Source organism: Empidonax traillii, unplaced genomic scaffold (assembly GCF_003031625.1).
Source record: "Empidonax traillii isolate 1590-97213 ecotype Southwest subspecies unplaced genomic scaffold, ASM303162v1 scaffold65:size4453928, whole genome shotgun sequence".
NCBI classification, from domain to species: domain Eukaryota; kingdom Metazoa; phylum Chordata; class Aves; order Passeriformes; family Tyrannidae; genus Empidonax; species Empidonax traillii.
Window position 1 is genome coordinate 133,880 of NW_020955258.1, and position 14,322 is coordinate 148,201.

Sequence of the window (14,322 nt, forward strand, 5' to 3'; positions counted from 1 at the left end):
GATATGATCCTGTTGCCAAGCTGATACAGTATCCTGGTGCTAATATTTGAAAACAGTAATTTAGGGTTTTGAGAAAACTGACATTCACTGGGAAATTACAGGGTTGACCTCCTGATGACACAGTAATAGAGATTTAGATCCTCTCCAATATTTGAAAAAAAACCACAAACAAACAAACCAAAACAAAAACTCAACACCAAACCCCCCAGCTTTCTGGGAAAATGATGTTTTAGATTGAGTTCTTTATGATTTGAGATTTCAACAGCCCTTTTGTCGTCTGCCTCTCCTAAGTCCTTTGTGCTTATTTGAGGCTATGCCACTTCTAATAAACCCTCACTACATGTTTCACATAATCACTGATAAAATCTCCAAGGACTTTGGCAATAGACTTAGTACACTGAAATTGTACAGTTTTGCCCACAGCAGAGTTAGTAGTTCTGCCTTATCTCTCCCTGGCCCTGGCTCTTGAAACTTTGTTCCGTTAGAAATGCTGTGCCAGACTTCCATTGCAGCTGGCCCTAGACTTTGGGTTTTAACAAAATATGTAGGGTGTTGTGTTTTTTTTTTTTCACTTAATTAAACCTTCCACTTCTTTAATTAGAAGAGCTCATTACTTAATGCCCAAGTCCCAGCTCTAGGAGCAGGTTGCATACTGTCATGGTCCAAGTGCAGGATTTTGTATGCTTCGCATCCCTCTCCCCATGTCTTTCTGACATCAGAAGTCAGAGCATTTCTAGATTAGCTGGAATGTGTATCCTTTGTTTCATCCTCCATGGACCCACATGACAAAGCTATTTAACACCACAGTTCTCCTTCACGTCTCAAAGACATCGTCCTGCCAACTCCTGCCTTCAGCCCATCTATTCACTGCATGGTGCTGCCGTCATCACTGTGGAAGGGGTTGGAAGCATAAAAACCAGGATTCATCCAATTCAGGTGAGAGTAAGCTGGACTGTGTAAGGCTGCAGAATTATGAGATTGTCCTGTCCTATGCCTGTAACAAAACTGGGATCTGTGAGAAGGTGCTGTGAGCCTGTGCAGTGCAAAGTGTCTGAAGGGGTTCTAGAAACCGATTGTTGCCTGAGATTTTTAGATGAACAGGTGTTTGGGGGAATTAATACAACAATTGCTGGGTTGTGATTGGCCCTGTATGGAACATGGAAGGAGCTCCTCCTCATGTGCTACAGGGAGCAGAGCACAATCTCCACAACACAGGACTATCCAAGCTTGTGCTGTGTGGGATGCCAGGGCTATAGGGCTATCCAAGTATATGCCATGGAGGATGCCAGCTTTCAGAAGGGGATGGGAAAGGACAAAGAGCATCAGTCAGCTTCATTTAGTCACCAGCATGGCCTCTGGCCATCTCTCTGAGGACAACACTCTCTGCATGTGCATAGTATGGAATGAATGATTGCAGCTGGCAACCACACTGACAGGTCATAAATTAGAATTATTTGATCTGTGTGCCAGAGATTCCCCTTGGATTAGGTCAGCTCTTTACTTCCTCCACTCTGGCTTGTCCCTGAAAATCAGTCTGACCACACAGATTTAAGAAAGTCTTCTGAACATTCTCTTTTTGTCTCAATATTATTTTCCAAGAGTTGGGACTCTGTGACTGGTCTGTGTTGAAACTCTGGTTGAGGAGATGTTCTGTGTTCTACCCTTCTTGGTTAGAAATACCTAATGTATGATTAATGTCTCAATGGAAAGTCTCGGGCATTATTCTATTCTCATAATTAGGATCATGAGGGTCTAAACTGGGGCAAGTATTATCCTTTAACTAGGTGTTTGCTCTGAGAATTTGGGATGGTGAAAATGCTGCTACCATCTTACCACTGGTAGATGACGTACCTGAAGATGGCTGTTCAGAAAGTCAGGGAAGCCATACCCTGGATTGTTCTGTTTTGTTCTAGGAAAGGCTGGCCAAATGCAATGGCTCCCAGTGTAGCTTCTGCACCCCTGGAATGGTGATGTCCGTGTATGCCTTACTGAGAAACCATCCAGAACCTTCCACAGAGCAGATTATTTCTGCTCTGGATGGTAAGTTTCGGGTAGTAAATTGTCAAAAGTATAATAAAAGGATAACATATTTGATTGCCAAGGTCATAAGTATGATTTAACTCAAAGAGCAGTAGATGATGGTAGTAGGTGGTACTCTGATATAGTCATAATGGCTAAAGACATCTCAAAATATAAAAAGGTGGTTCATACCAAAGGCTTCTGAAGGGATACACAGTGGCATTTAGCACTGCAGAAATGTTTCTGAAAATCCCTGCATTTAGAACTGCCTGCACCAGCAGCCTCAATATAGTGCAGCAGGAGTACAGTTCTACAGTGAATATGCTGAAAGAGTAGGTACAATATACTGAAAGACTATAAGTACTCACTGAGTAACACAACAAAGTCTTGCTCTTCGAGCAATATTTACTACAATAGCAAAGTAACTTCAACTTGCTTTCAAGTGCCAGGCTTGCTAACACTCCTATAGCTCCAAGGTAATTAACCCCTCCCACCAGAAGATTTTGATTTCATGAGGGAAATACCAGAAATTCCAGTAGAGATTTTATTACTTCTTCTAACTGTATATGAAAATCTTGATAGTGATGGATGGCAGTAGATTCTGGATTTGATTGTAAAACCCAAACTCCGTAATGGTAGTAGTAATTGTAGTATTTACTTTTGGATGCTTTTCATAATTTGATTTTTTTACATGCATTCATTAAAAGTAAATATTATTATTATTGGAAATGACCTTTAAAATAAATTTTAATAATATAATCACTATTGGAGTAATATTTCTTATTTTTACATACATGATTTTGCCCATTTGAGCATAGGGACATAAATTTCAGCGTTTCATACCTGCAGGTTTGATGTCAGACCATTCCCAAATATGCTGGTGCTCTCAGACACTGTTCTGATTTCTTATGATTGATTATCATATGGTTTATTTCAGGTAATTTGTGCCGTTGCACGGGATACAGGCCAATTATAGACAGCTACACATCTTTTGCTAGGGTAGGTCAGTATTTTCAAATGTGTTTCTTATTTTGGGAGAGTTTCTGGTATCTGAAAAGGCTGAGCCTCTTTGAATTACCTGCCTGGAATCTTGCATCATTTGGAAATTCTCTTTTTGGTTGAACCTTTGGAAAATCTGTCTCTTAGTTTTCAAACATGACAAGAACTTACAACTGCCACTGACTGTTGGTTTACACATACCCTTGCAATGCAGTGGAAATCCTTTGCATCAGTTACAATGACTGGATCTAAACACCGCTGAAGTAATTTTGATCTTTTCCATTTACTTCATGGATACCTGGGTATCCAAAGGGAACTCACTCCTAGGGGTTCTATGGTTTAAGAGGTCTCCTGCAACAACTTCAAATGGTTGAAAAAATCTGATTTGGAACAGGAAACATCAAAACATTCATTTACAAATAAATCATGAAGCTGCCTCATTGCTTTTATATAATAGAATATGATTTCTTTGGGAGCCATCATGTTGCCAACTCAGAGGAATTGGACAATGTTGCTTGGATCAGGAGGAATGTGTCTGTTCATCTTCTGCAGGGGGTCAGGTAAGTTACAATAGATTTTTTTCCTTGTTAACTCTTGTTTGCACTGTCAGATTTGTAGGAAGGGGTCATCCTGAACTATGGCAGCAGCTACTTTTCTATCTTTGGACATTTATACCAAACTGAACTCCAGGCTCTCTGCTCTTGTTGCTGCAGAAGGTAGCACAAGCACATCTGCATTGTTATTATCTGTGTTATCAGAAACACGGAATTACAGAGTATGCCGAGAGTCATCGAGTCCAGTCCTTAGATGACCCAAGAGTCATCGAGTCCAGTCCTTAGCCCTGCACAGGACCCTCCCCAACAGTCACACCATGTGCCTGAGAGCACTGTCCAAATGCTTCTTGAACTCTGTCAGGTTTGGTGCTGTGACCCCTGCCCTGTGGAACCTGTTCCAGTGTCCAACCACCCTCTGGGGGAAGAACCTTTTTCTAATATTCAACCTAAACCTCCCCTGACACAACTTCAGGACATTCCTTCAGGTCCTGTCCCTGGTCATCACAGAGAAGAGATCAGTGCCTGCCCCTCCTCTTCCTCTTGTGAGGAAATTGTACAGGGAGGTCTCCCCTCAGTCTCCTCCTCTCCAGGCTAAACAGACCAAGTGCCCTCAGCCGCTCCTCATATGGCTTTACCTGTTTAGTGACATTTTCCAGTGAGAGTGTGGATCTCAATATTAAACACTTATGTCTGTTTTTTTATGTGTGAGGAAGAAAACCATTGGTCAGAGACAGCTGTCTTTGAAAAAGCTGCTCTTGATGTGGAATTGAACTCCCATAACAGAAGTTTTGCAACCATCAGCACAGCTTGTTTCTCTGTGCTTGAGACACCAAATCTGAATTTCTGAAGATGAACAAAACTATTGTTGTTTGATGTCAATGTGTACTTGTTAAGCCTTTCATAAGCATTATTGTGTTGCTAGTGGCTCCAAGATCTTGAGGGAAGTGTCTCACTCTCCTATGTTATATAACAACTGATATATTGGTATTGCTTCAAAATACATGTTGTTTTATTCTACATACACACATTGTAAAATCACAAGTCCCCTTATTTGTGTTTGTCCTGGCAAAGGTCCCACAATTATTATGTGTAAGGGATCATATGGGAACTCCAATACACATAAGGAGGATCCTGCTTCAGAAAGATCCTCCATTCCCTGAGTGCATCACAGAACTTGTTGTCTTCTCTTCATCTACCTGTAAGAAGAGGCCGTAGTGCACTAATTTTGCACCAGAAGGAGGATTTTAATTCCTTACATGAGTTTTCTCTGACTGAAAATCATTAAGAAATCTATAAAGCAAAATGTCTTGGGTGATTGGAGGAAAACTTGTTTTGACAGTGAAAAATTGTAGAGCTCCAAGGAGTGTGACTGGATATGTGGACGTTTGTGCCCCTGTGTGTTGCCTCTGCCCCTTTAAGAACTGAAAATTGTTGGTGAGCTGCTGCCAAGGTTGTTTGAAGCACAAGTCTGGCAATGCAGTAGTTGCCAATTACAAAACAACACTTCCTTTGGGTGTCCTCTTATCTGGCTTTCCCTGATTTGCATTCCTCATAGTTGCTTTCATCCAAGGCAAATATCTGGTGCTGAACTATCATGAGGGTCATGGCAGACACAGAATTTATTTTCATCAAGGGAATCAATCACTAGACTAAGTAATCCAGTTACCATTATAGTTACCAAGACCACAATGTGTCCAGAGGTAATGACTGATTGGGGAAGGGATAAGAGACTTCAGACTAGGATATGCAAATTTTTTTCCCATTCAATATACTTGGGACCTGTTGCTCTCTGGTTTGACAGGATTTATGATTCCAAAAATAAATCAGTGAGGCAGAAAATATGAACTAGTCCCGTTAATATAGCATATTCAGTCTTCTTTTATGTAAGCTTCTGAAAGCTCAGAAGATGGATAGCCTCACCAGAGGGCTCTGCAGAAAAAAAGACAGCTGTGAACAAGTAGAAAAAGGTCATTTTTATGGTGCACTGTCAGCATTCAGTTCTCAAAGTGCTTCTGCATGGCTGGAGAGGAACCTTGCATAATTCTTTCTGATCAGATGGACGTTTTCTGTTGTCATGTCAAGCTTTGTCAGAAAGCTCCTTAACAGGCACAGTTATAAATAGAACATAACTATACCATCCAGCCCTGCACTTTCCCACAGTACACATTGCACCCAGTGTGGTGCAATACATTTCCTATGACCAGTTTCAGGAAATGCTGGAAGATCTTTCTTGGAGCTTGATGTATTTCAAGCAAAGGCTTGAGAGGGACTGGTACGATAGTCTGTCTTTTGAGTAGTCTGTGAACAGGTATAACAGAACTAAAGATTAGAAATCAATTTGGGCATCTTGAATTTTTGAACACAATCTATAAAGTGTCAAAACTCTCACACTAGGAAAGAATCTCATCTGTTGACAAAGACTTGCAACTTAGTCTTAATATGTCCATTCTCCTCTCTCCCCCTTCCCCTCCCCCTTACCCCCCAAATTTATTTGCAGATCCTTTCAGGTCTGTGCAGTCCAGAACAGTTTCCACCCATGGATCCAACACAGGAATTTATGTTTCCTCCTGAACTAATGGTAGGCCTTACTGACTTTTGTTGATTTGCAAGCATGACTGAGTTCCTACAGTTGTTGAAAACCTTATGTTTTTGTGAAACATCTATCCTCAGATAAATAGAAAATACTAGTTCTAGTCACAAATAATGAGACATTTCAATGTGGATGATCCACATGTTGTCATTATTACAAATAGCTCATATTTAAAAAGCAAATTGTTTGCCTCCACAGAACCAACATTTCCCAAAAGAGCTCCTTACTCGGGACCATTTTATTTCGGGCCAGTTGGCTTTTCTGTGGAATATATTATTTACTTTGAAAGATCCCGAATGAACTTTCCATCTTTTCTGTTTTGTAGTCTCTGTTGGATTCAAGTCACTGTTGGTTCCAGCTGGTAAACAGACCCTAGCAACCTGAGACTTGACTTCCATGGAGGTCAATAGGAAAAGCAAATGACTTGAAGAGGAAAGAAGAGGGTTTATTGCAGCAGTTATTGGAAATTCACAGAAGGACAGATGGAAACTTGAAAAGAGGAGGAGGAGGAAAGTGCCCATAATCCACAGACAGAGGCAAGAGAAGAGATCTGTGAAAATAGTAGGGCGGGGTTTACCCAAATCAGACTGAGCAGACAGGTCCAGGCAGTTTTTTAATCCTTGCTCATGTTTCAACAGCTTCTTATGAAATTCCTTGTTTGCACTTTTGTAATTCGTGGGCAGTTTGTGCTGATATTACACAACCACCCTAGAGTGGTTCATTTGAGTTCTGAAAAAGCATAGCACAGTTCTGGTTTGTCACTGTATTATAGAATGCTGTTTGCTGCATGGTAGTTGGCTTTGTAAATATTTGTCATAGAGTGCAACTTTATTATTTAATGCAGAACGTGCACTTATGTAAGGCATAAGCTCCTTTATGAAATCATGAAGTGGAAAGTAAATTTGCTATTTTGCTATTGACCTATCTTGGAAAGACTTATGCTTTAAGAATGCAAGTATTAAGTGAATATTTTGCAAATTTTATACTTGGATTAAAGATCTTGGCTAAAGCGCTGCTGGCTAAAAAAGTTGGTCAGACAGAAAGGAGGTGCCATCATCTGCTCTGTGTTCAGACTGAGCTGCCAGGAGAAGGGAACTGCTTCTCCAGGCTGCATAAGATGCCCATACCTGTAAGATTAGAATTACTTCCACAGACACATAGCTCTTTTTTGTGTTTCAGGTATGTCTCTCTTCCTATCATTTCTCTTTGTCATCCTGCTGACAAAGAGCTGTGTACAGAAGCAATTCTTTAGAGGCCATATCAGCTATATAGTGCATTTATTCTGTGGCATGATGATTAAACTGTTTAAACTCCTTTGATTTCAGGGCTAGTAATAGGAGCTGCCTGCTGCTTGGCCCAGCTCAGAGACATCCTGACGAAGGCAGTCACTGAACTTCCAGCAGAGAAAACGAAAACGTACCGAGCCCTCTTGCAGCAGCTGAGAACTCTGGCTGGAGAACAGATCAGGAGCATGGCGGTGTGTGTTCAGCAGGGACAGTAAATAAAACATCACAACAGACAGATCTGTGGGAATGTCATTGACGACGCTGGGATGGTGCTTTACAAGGCTACTACTGGCACAAATGTGGTGTGAAATAACTGGGAGCCCTATGCGAGTTAGCAGGGGCAAATACCCAGAGAACTATAACCAGAGAAACTCTGCTATTCCTGCTCAGTGGATGAGCAGAGAACTGCAGGAGGCTGAGAAAAGATGAAAAGGGACATTCTCTGGTAAGGTGCTGTACAGTGCAGCCAATCATACTTTAACTTGACTATCAACACATGGCTGTTTACCTGTCATGTATTAGGCTTCTCTGATCTTGTCCCTGTTTCCTTTAAAATCCTCTTCCTACAATACCATGTATTTCTTCCTTTAAGGAAGAAAATTCAAGGGAATGGCCATGCCTTTGGGCAGCAGAAAAGTAAACCTGGTCTCTGTCAACAGAGATGATATGAGAAAGGGCTTTTGAAAGGAGCAATAGATTAAATCACATTAAAAAATACAAAGATAGAACTTCATTTAAAATTAAACAAAACAAATATGAGTTCTTCCAACAGGTCTTTCAATAGAATAAAATGGGATTATGATACAGATCCCTGTTTCTCATAAGAAGGACAAGCCTAAAAATAACTTCATTGTTTGTTAAAGTCTTTAGGAGGACACATTGTAAGCAGAGGATCATCCTGGGACTTGAATCCAATATTATCAGTTGGCAAATCTGTCCTCAGCGTGGCATCAGAAGGTAAGCTTTGCCCCCCTGCCAAATACCTTTGCTGGGTGGACAGAACACTGCAACAGAGAATATGTCTACTGGTAACAGTTTTTAAGTTAAATACTACTGTGCATCTCCTGGATGAATTAGAATGGTATATTCAGGAGAATGGAGAACATTATCCTGGTATTTGCTTGTCATTTTAACTTGAAAAAAGGATCTGCCAATAGAAAACAATGTTTTTCTGGTTCACAAGACAAAAGGAAACAGCATCTGGCCATCTCATGAACATGAGGTCAGCATGCCCGATGGGTAGAGAGGCCTCCTTTCTACACTGCCTTTGGTTATATTGCTGCATTTATCAGACAGTTTAGCTCTGTCTTGTAACTCTAACGCTGTTTGCTTTTATTGCTTATGCCTGTTTCATTTTAAGAAAAACTTCGATTCATTCTCTAGGGCCTAGAAATTTCTCCTGAAGTCACTGGTACTTTTGTGGATATGCATGTGTGTGTATACATGTACATTGTGTCTAAATTGCTACCAGTAATCAAGCTAAAGCTTTGGAAAATCGTGGCAACATTTCTACTGTCTTTGAACTATAGATGTAAGGGCTGATTCCCCATCTCATTGCAGTGCTTGAACAGTTTCTTAAAAGTTACTGTGATTTAATGATTTATGAGTCTAAAGAGCTTTTGAGTAGAAACAGAATAGCTGTATTTAAACCTAAATATCTTGTTTTCTGAATATTGTTAGCATTTGAAAGACATGTATTTTCTAGAAAGTATAAACCACTCAGTATTTTATCTGTGATGGAGACCTACAGCATTCATATAGGGAAATATATTGCACCTATCACATAACTTAAATTAGCCTTTCACTCAAAGGCTAGGTCCTGAATGGTGCAGATAGTTCTAAGGCCATATTGGCCTTAATATATTATTTTGCAAAGATTCAACAAAATTTGAATCTGCAGTGCAGAAATGTTTCCTTCTTGCTTCACACTCAGTAACAGACTACAGTTTTCTCCAACAGATGGTAAAAGACATATTCCTTTAAATGATCATTTCCTTGCTGGCTCTGAGCATGCAGACTTAAATGCCAAGGAGGTCATTGTTTCTGTTCTCATTCCATACTCTGTGAAGGTAAGACCCTGATATTTCAGAAGTTTCATTCAGGTTCCAGGGTAGTTATTAGGAATATATCCATTATTTCCAGTAGGTGTTGAAACATGCAGGCTACTACTGCTTTGGAAGTGGCTAAGAAGGTTCTGGCATCCTTCCATCACATCTCCCACTTCTTCCAGCTGGCCATCATCTTCTGCTTCTTTTGGGTCCCTTACTGCTTTTCCCCTACTCTTAAATGTGTGCTTCTGCCCCTTCCAGACACAGAAATTTAGGCTACCTGAATATTTGCAGGAAAAGTGCCATGTTGTCACATAGCATTCAGCGATAAAGGTAATTAGCGATTTACAATGAATAATCCTGCGTTGTCCGTGCAACTACTCAAAAAACAAGGTCCTGACTACTGTGACCAAAGGTGGCAGCGTGTGGCATTAGGGGTTGGGGGCAGAGGAAATGGTGTCCTGGTTGCTGTGTTCTTAGATATCCCTCTAGTGGATGTGAGGAAAAGTACGGGGCGAGTAGGGGAAGACCCGACTACAAGCTGGCATGTTGGGATAAGTCAGTGAGGGAGTGACCACAGGAGTCTCTGCCAACCTTGACATCCAAGGGTCAGTCCCAGAGTAGCTGCCCACTGCAGTGCAGCCAATTAAACACGTGTGGCTTCACGCTATATGAGGCTTCTGCCAGTGAAAGGTTGGCCAGCCATGGAAGATATCCCATGAAAAACAAAGGGATTCCCATGGGCTCAAAGCCTGCAAAAGCATAGTCTGTGTTGGCACTAACAGTGCTTGTGCTGCCTAGAAACTATGAGCCTTAGTAGTGATTTGAGAAACAAAGTCTGGAAGAGAAAATGAAGGAGAAATGGGTTATTTCATTCCACAGAGTAAAAGAAAAAAGAAATCCCAACCTGCTTTGTCCAAGGACAAGTTGTGCCACAAAGCCAGACCTATCACAAAGGGTATTTCAGAGCCTTTCAGAGAGAGACAGTTGCACTCAGGAACAGCAGAGGTGGGGACAACAAAATGAACAATATGACAACAAAATGACAATAGCGCTGCTGGCAAACTCAGAAGGTTGATTTGGAGAGCAGGAAAATTATCAGCTGTCACATGAATAACATGTGAGATTAAGAAGTCTCACCATGGAAAGTTAACACCACTTTTTGGGGAGGCCGCTTCTGCCGATCCCTATCATGCTGAATCGCCTGTTTGATTAACTCTGCTGACATAATGAAAAGGCACACACACAGTTTTTTTGCAAGACTTGTGAACAGAAAGTGCGGATGGAAAGTCGGCTGTCAGTTTTCCCTCTTGTTCCTGTCAGCTGCTGGCTTTTGGGTTTGGGCAGTTTGATGTGAACGTTGCTTCGGCAAAGCAATGTAAATCCTGTTGAGAGGATTTTCCATCTCTGACAAGACTCGCTGTTCAACATGTAATCCTGAATTTAAGCTTGTCATGAGAGTATCACAGACTCACAGTGAAGACCTAACCTGCTAACCCCCACTTTAAAAGTTCTGTGGCTGTCTGATTCTGAAGTTTCTTTCTGGAGCCCCAGAAAGAGCACTTCATGTACTTTCTTCAACGGATTCATCATGAGACACAAGCCTGATCATGAAAGATAATGCTGTTATGTTTCCTTTTAAAATATGTGGCTTTTTCCCCAGAACAAAATATTTCTGACAGTAGAAAGCCAAGCCCTTTTTAGTGTCTCCTCTGTAAATACCATTACTATAGTATAAAATATAAAATCTCTGTGTGTAAAATCTTCACAAAATCAGGGTCCTTAGCATGATGGGACCTCCATGTCCTGCAGAAGAAACCACTAATATCTACGCTGGAATTAAACTTAAGGAACATACAGACCATATATATGAAGTGGCTTATATCAGGACAAGGATTCTTCTCCAGCACTCTGAAACTGTTAAACCACTGACAAAGTTATTAAAATTTTGGCATGTTTTCTTACATGTAGAAAACCTCAAATAACATCCCCTCTTAGTACGGCTGTCTAGGATTAGCTTAGTACTTCAAGAAAAATAAAAGGTTTGACTGAAACTTTGGGCAATGGTAACATCTAAAATAAAAAATAATAAAAAAAACCCAGTTATTTCTGACATTAATGGAATTTTTCCTTCCTTTTTTTTCCCCCATTAGGATGACTTTATTTCAGCCTTCAGACAGACTGAAAGACAGAAAAACGCTTTGTCCATAGTGAATGCTGGAATGTGAGTGCTCTTCCATCCAGGCACAGACACCATTGTAGACCTGACTGTTTTATTTGGAGGCATCGGCTCAACCACACTCAGTGCAAGGAAGTCCTGTGAGAAGCTCATAGGAAGGTACTGCATCTCTTACTGTATTTAACCAAAAGGAAGGAGTCATGTGAAGCGTGGGGTTTGCTTGATGGCACCAGTGGAGATCCCACCATCAGCCTCTCATAGGCTGTATTTGACCTGTCCTCTCTAACTTGACCTGTCCTTTCTTGATATAACTTTACACACTTATTACTTCCCCAAACCTTCACAATATTTTCAGCCACTTGTTACTCATAAAGAGGTGTGTTTTCATGTTACTCTGCTTTTTTTACCAGGCAATGGAATGATCAGATGCTGAATGAAGCTTGCAGACTGGTGCTGGAGGAAATTGTTCTCCCTCCATCAGCTTCAGGTGGAAAAGTAGAATATAGAAGAACTCTGCTTGTCAGCTTTCTTTTCAGATTTTACCTGGAAGTGTTACATGGTTTACATCAGCTGGTAAGCACTGGGCAAGAATTGCATCCCCCCATCAGCACATAGGCTGCAGGAAAACTCTGCTTTTTTAAAGATTAAGGGATGTGATGGAAAGGGTAAAGGGGCTAGGCTTTACTTCAAAACATGTGGGGTGAAAACTTTTTTTTTAGAAATAAGGGTCTGACAACACTGCTCTGACATCACCTTCTTTTCAGGATCCCTTCAGATATGCTGAGCTTTCACAGGAGAACATGAGTGCTCTGGGACTGCTGCAAAGTGGTGTTCCCCAGGGGGTCCAGGTGAGGTGTGTTTGTAGCTGGGACTGCCACAGTCCCTCTTTTTTAATGAGTGTTTTGCCCTTCTAACTTTCCATTCTTAAGCCTCTACTAACTGTAATGTGGGAAATCTGTTCTATTTTTGTTGATTTCCTGCTCTTTCAGGGTACAGATGCACTCCTTGCCTCCAAGATGTTATGCAGATCAGGCTGTCCTGACATTGCTGAAACACAGAACACAGCTTTGAGCAATGAAAGAGCTCAGCAGAATTTAGTTAAACTGCCTGGTGGGCCTCAGCACAAAGAAATGAAATAACCTACTGCAGCATTTTTATGATTGTTCAAGCCTGAAAGATTTCTTTGCAAAGCTACAGTATAAAAAGGAGAGGAGGATGGCATGTGAAAAAGTTTGTGCAGCAGAAGATCCCAATTTTTAAAATTTTAAATTTCATCAGGACTTCCCCCCCCCCTTTTTTTTTTGTTTTGTTGCAAAATTTAAAAACTTTTAAAATCAAACTTTTGCTGCTTCTTAACAGTTTTCCACCAAAAACTTTCAGCATCAGCCAAGAATTTGAGGTTTGATCTTTAAGAGACTAAGAAGATAGGTTTTACAGAGAACTCTTTACTTGGCAAAAGCCCAATCAAAACATAAATGTTGGAAGATTTTCATGGTAATAGTCTATTTCAAGTTAACGTGAACTATCAGCAATTCAACAACAGAGAGCACAAGGATGTATTTTAATTAAGTATATCTGAAATTCTTTTGATTACAGGCTGTCTTTGAAGTAATAGAGGGAACTGATGGGAATTTAAACAGCAAAAAAATGGATTATTTTTTAGTCTAGCCAACACTATCCAGAATATTAATTTACCTGTCTCTTTAGGAAGATGGGCAGGAAGAAATCACAATGATTCGCGAATATAGTTGTGATTTAAGATACGTTCTCTCTGAAGTAAACAGAATGAACTCTGATTGTTTGAAGCAGTGGTGATGGTGAAGTGTGTCAGAGTGTAGCTTGCACAAGGTGCTACCAGAAGCAGCATGGACCCAGCAGACAGGCCAGCTATAAGATCCAGATCACTTCAGCTCTCCTTTATCTGCTATGGTTCCACTGTGGAAATTGGTTATTTTGTCCCTTTTACCTATATTTTTCTTGTTTTTTTCCACCTCTGTTTATTCAATGCAATCTTTCCACAGAAGAGACTGCCATGTACTAGAGACATGAATGGTATCCAATATTTCTCAGGTGTCTGCCGGGGCCACCTTGGTGCCCACACAGCATGATCTAAAAATTTAATCAGTCCTTTATAATGCATCCCACAAACATCCTCGTAAAATGTAGACAGTTTCACATGTGTTTTTTTTTTTTTAATCACAAAATACCCTCAGAAAGTGTTTTTGAGTAAAGGCTCCTATAATTACTGGTCTGTCTCGAGGATAACATGTGTTGCAGGATGTTGACCCAGGACGGTCTCCACAAGATCCTGTGGGCTGTCCCATCACGCACCAGTCTGGAATTAAGCACACCACTGGTGAGGCAGTTTTCATTGATGACATTCGTCCCGTGGATGGAGAACTCTCACTGGCTGTGGTCACCAGCGTTAAAGCCCATGCAAAGATCATGCAAGTAAGAAAAATCTACAAGCACGTGAGTATGTTGACAAGTATTTTCTATATTTATTATCTGGTTTGGCCATTTTACGAGGTATGTATTATTACAAATGGGGCAAGAAGTTCTCTGCTGTGTGCTTTAAAAAGTGTCAGATATGGAAAGAAGAGTCCACATTAATGCATTCACCCGTTGTAGTACAAGAAAAATGTGG

General features: G+C 40.7%; 1 protein-coding gene across 1 annotated transcript in view; it reads left to right on the forward strand.

The window, feature by feature from the left end:
• The window catches only part of LOC114055687 (aldehyde oxidase 2-like), a 40,387-nt gene that overhangs the window by 3,250 nt on the left and 22,815 nt on the right, over nucleotides 1–14,322 (forward strand). Inside the window, 14 exon segments of the mRNA XM_027880083.1 lie at nucleotides 2–28; nucleotides 828–936; nucleotides 1,914–2,040; nucleotides 2,957–3,018; nucleotides 3,492–3,578; nucleotides 6,070–6,150; nucleotides 6,505–6,537; nucleotides 7,484–7,639; nucleotides 8,312–8,405; nucleotides 9,408–9,517; nucleotides 11,650–11,834; nucleotides 12,086–12,248; nucleotides 12,440–12,579; nucleotides 13,946–14,122. Of these exon segments, the coding sequence (XP_027735884.1) occupies nucleotides 2–28; nucleotides 828–936; nucleotides 1,914–2,040; nucleotides 2,957–3,018; nucleotides 3,492–3,578; nucleotides 6,070–6,150; nucleotides 6,505–6,537; nucleotides 7,484–7,639; nucleotides 8,312–8,405; nucleotides 9,408–9,517; nucleotides 11,650–11,834; nucleotides 12,086–12,248; nucleotides 12,440–12,579; nucleotides 13,946–14,122 (1,551 nt within the window).